General features: G+C 44.0%; 1 protein-coding gene across 1 annotated transcript; it reads right to left on the bottom strand.

The window, feature by feature from the left end:
- Positions 1-521: 521 nt before the first annotated feature.
- LOC147666223 (uncharacterized) lies at positions 522-1,667 on the bottom strand. The gene has a single exon (XM_086949197.1). It carries the CDS (start codon positions 1,665-1,667, stop codon positions 522-524), a length of 1,146 nt encoding a protein of 381 aa, XP_086805323.1.
- Between the last annotated feature and the right edge of the window lie 629 nt (positions 1,668-2,296).

Raw genomic sequence — 2,296 nt, 5'->3', positions numbered from 1 at the left:
CTAGCATTCGACTTGAGAGTGACAACGTAGGGCGGAATCTGCAAAAGACCAACATCATTGGTACCTGTAGCCCAAAGTGTATCAGGAAGAGAACGCAATTCCAATGGAAGACAATCTTTAGACAAATACATTGGAGAAATCACTTTCTTACCCACCGTAAGATGTACTCCTTCAGGAGTGCAATGCAATGTCGCATACAATCTTTTCAGCAAGTCCAAACCCAACAGATTCTCACCACAACCAGTCGTTAAAATAAGAGGAGCTTCCAATTCACAAGGACCGATAGAAAGAGGCAAAAGACTAGAAACCGGATTACGAACTGGGACGCCAGAAAATCCCACTGAAACATTGGTCAAGCCAGACAAAGGTGCGCCAGAAAGTTTAGAGTACATAATAGAACTCTTTGTCGCACCAGTATCCAAAAGAAACGGTTCTGCCACACCTAATGTAACCACTTCAATATAAGGTCCACTCTGGTCTACTGGAACTGACACTACTCCCTCTCTTTGCCCATGGCTGTCCTAGCAATCATTATAACCATCACTCTTGCTCTCGACACAGTAGTCATCAACATAGTACTGAGCAGACTGAGCAGTCGGAGCATTCTGTCTGTCAAAACAATTCGCAGAATTCTGAGGGGGAAAGGAACGCTCATTCCGAGGAAACACACCACGTCCCCTCCCCCTAGGAGCTTGTTGAAAACCACCACGACCTCTCTGATCAGATACACCATTCGTACGATGTAACAGAACCGGACAACTATGCTTAAAATGACCTTCTTCCCTGCAATAAGCACACTGATTAGGGCCGGAGAAAAATCGCGGAGCAAAATACTCGGGCTTCTGTAACAATCTCTGAAACTGTGGGGGTTGCTGAAACTGAGTCTGATTCGTACGAGGCGGATAAGCTTGCTGCAAAAGAACTTTCGTCTTCAATTCTTTAGTCTTCCTCTCTACTTTTTCATTCTCATCTTTCTCGCTATTCTCGTAATATTGTGCAGTAGCCAATATCTGGGCCGCCGAAGAAACAGCCCATGAACTCTCAGAATCTTTCAACTTATTAGAAAGTTCGGGAAGCAAATTAAAGACAAATTTGTCCACAAACAACCTCTGACCACCTTCGGTGCTCATGTCCTGACCACTATGATCGATAAACGTTCCTTCAAACCTAGTAAAGAAATCAGACACACTTTCATCTTTCTTTTGTTTGCATGCTGCTAACTTATCCCAATTCACTCGTAAGGCAGGCATCATAGTTTTCATCAAATTAATAATTTTACCACGTAATTCTGCAACTAAAGGTTCAGGTTTGGCACCTCCTACCTGCCGACCATCTGCAGCAATGATATTAGCCCACGTATCTCCTAATTCTTGCGCATGATTTTCATGACGAATCTTTGCCCACAAAGTTTGAGGGACTACATTACCCATCAACATATCTATATCAGCTAAATTCATAATACACGCTTCAACTGTCTGAGACAACTCTTTGTAATAACCAGCAGGATTTTTACGCGGATCAGGTAAGGTCTGCTTAAGAGCCAAGACCTCTGCTCTTTTCCAAGGGACATGTACCCATACTCGCTGAAAATGAGCCGGTTCAGCTTGAATACCATTATTAACATCAGCCTGAACTGCATCTCTCCATACAGGAGGAACTTCTCTCATATGATACTGCTTCACTTTCCTCTACAGCATCTGTAACATCGGACTCCACTATCGTCCCTTGAGCAAAATCTGACTGAACATCAAGCACTTCCTGCGGAATCGGACCCAACTCATTATTTTCCCATTCCTGACGGAGAAAAGTACACATCATATCAAACACATACCTTTGCTTCGGTGGTTCCCACTGAAAGAAAACATCCATAATCGCTTGTAAATTATACCTCGAAGCATTTAAAACCCATCTTCGAGCCAAAAGATCCAACACTGCCCGTTCTTCGGGACTAGGAAACTGACTATGACTCTGTCTACGTTCCGAAACAGGGGTCATATTCAATGACCCAAAGAGTGGAGACAAAATATTAACAACAGTCCCAGTCATTCGTTTTGGAGCAGAAGGAGAAGGAGAAGAAGTAGCCATAAGAACAGGAGAAAGAGTATTTTGAGGCAAAAGAGGCGTAGGGACAAGAGTAGCAGGAGTCGAAGATACAGAAGTAGAAGGCAAAGGAGTTTGAGGCAAAACTGGTAGCAAAGTTGGTGACCCTGAAGGGGGTTGCACCATAGGAGGGAGAAACATCTGCGCAGCAACGGGTGGCTGAACAACAGCAGGAGGCTGAACAGCAAGAGGTGGA

Source organism: Lissotriton vulgaris, unplaced genomic scaffold, assembly GCF_964263255.1.
Source record: "Lissotriton vulgaris unplaced genomic scaffold, aLisVul1.2 SCAFFOLD_215, whole genome shotgun sequence".
In the NCBI taxonomy this organism is placed as follows: domain Eukaryota; kingdom Metazoa; phylum Chordata; class Amphibia; order Caudata; family Salamandridae; genus Lissotriton; species Lissotriton vulgaris.
Note: the sequence above shows the minus strand (reverse complement) of the source record. Positions and strands in the feature narration are given on the sequence as shown.

Bases quoted from the DNA above. Each gene is read 5' to 3' on its own strand.
- LOC147666223 (XM_086949197.1), bottom strand. From the start codon at position 1,667: ATGAGAGAAGTTCCTCCTGTATGGAGAGATGCAGTTCAGGCTGATGTT.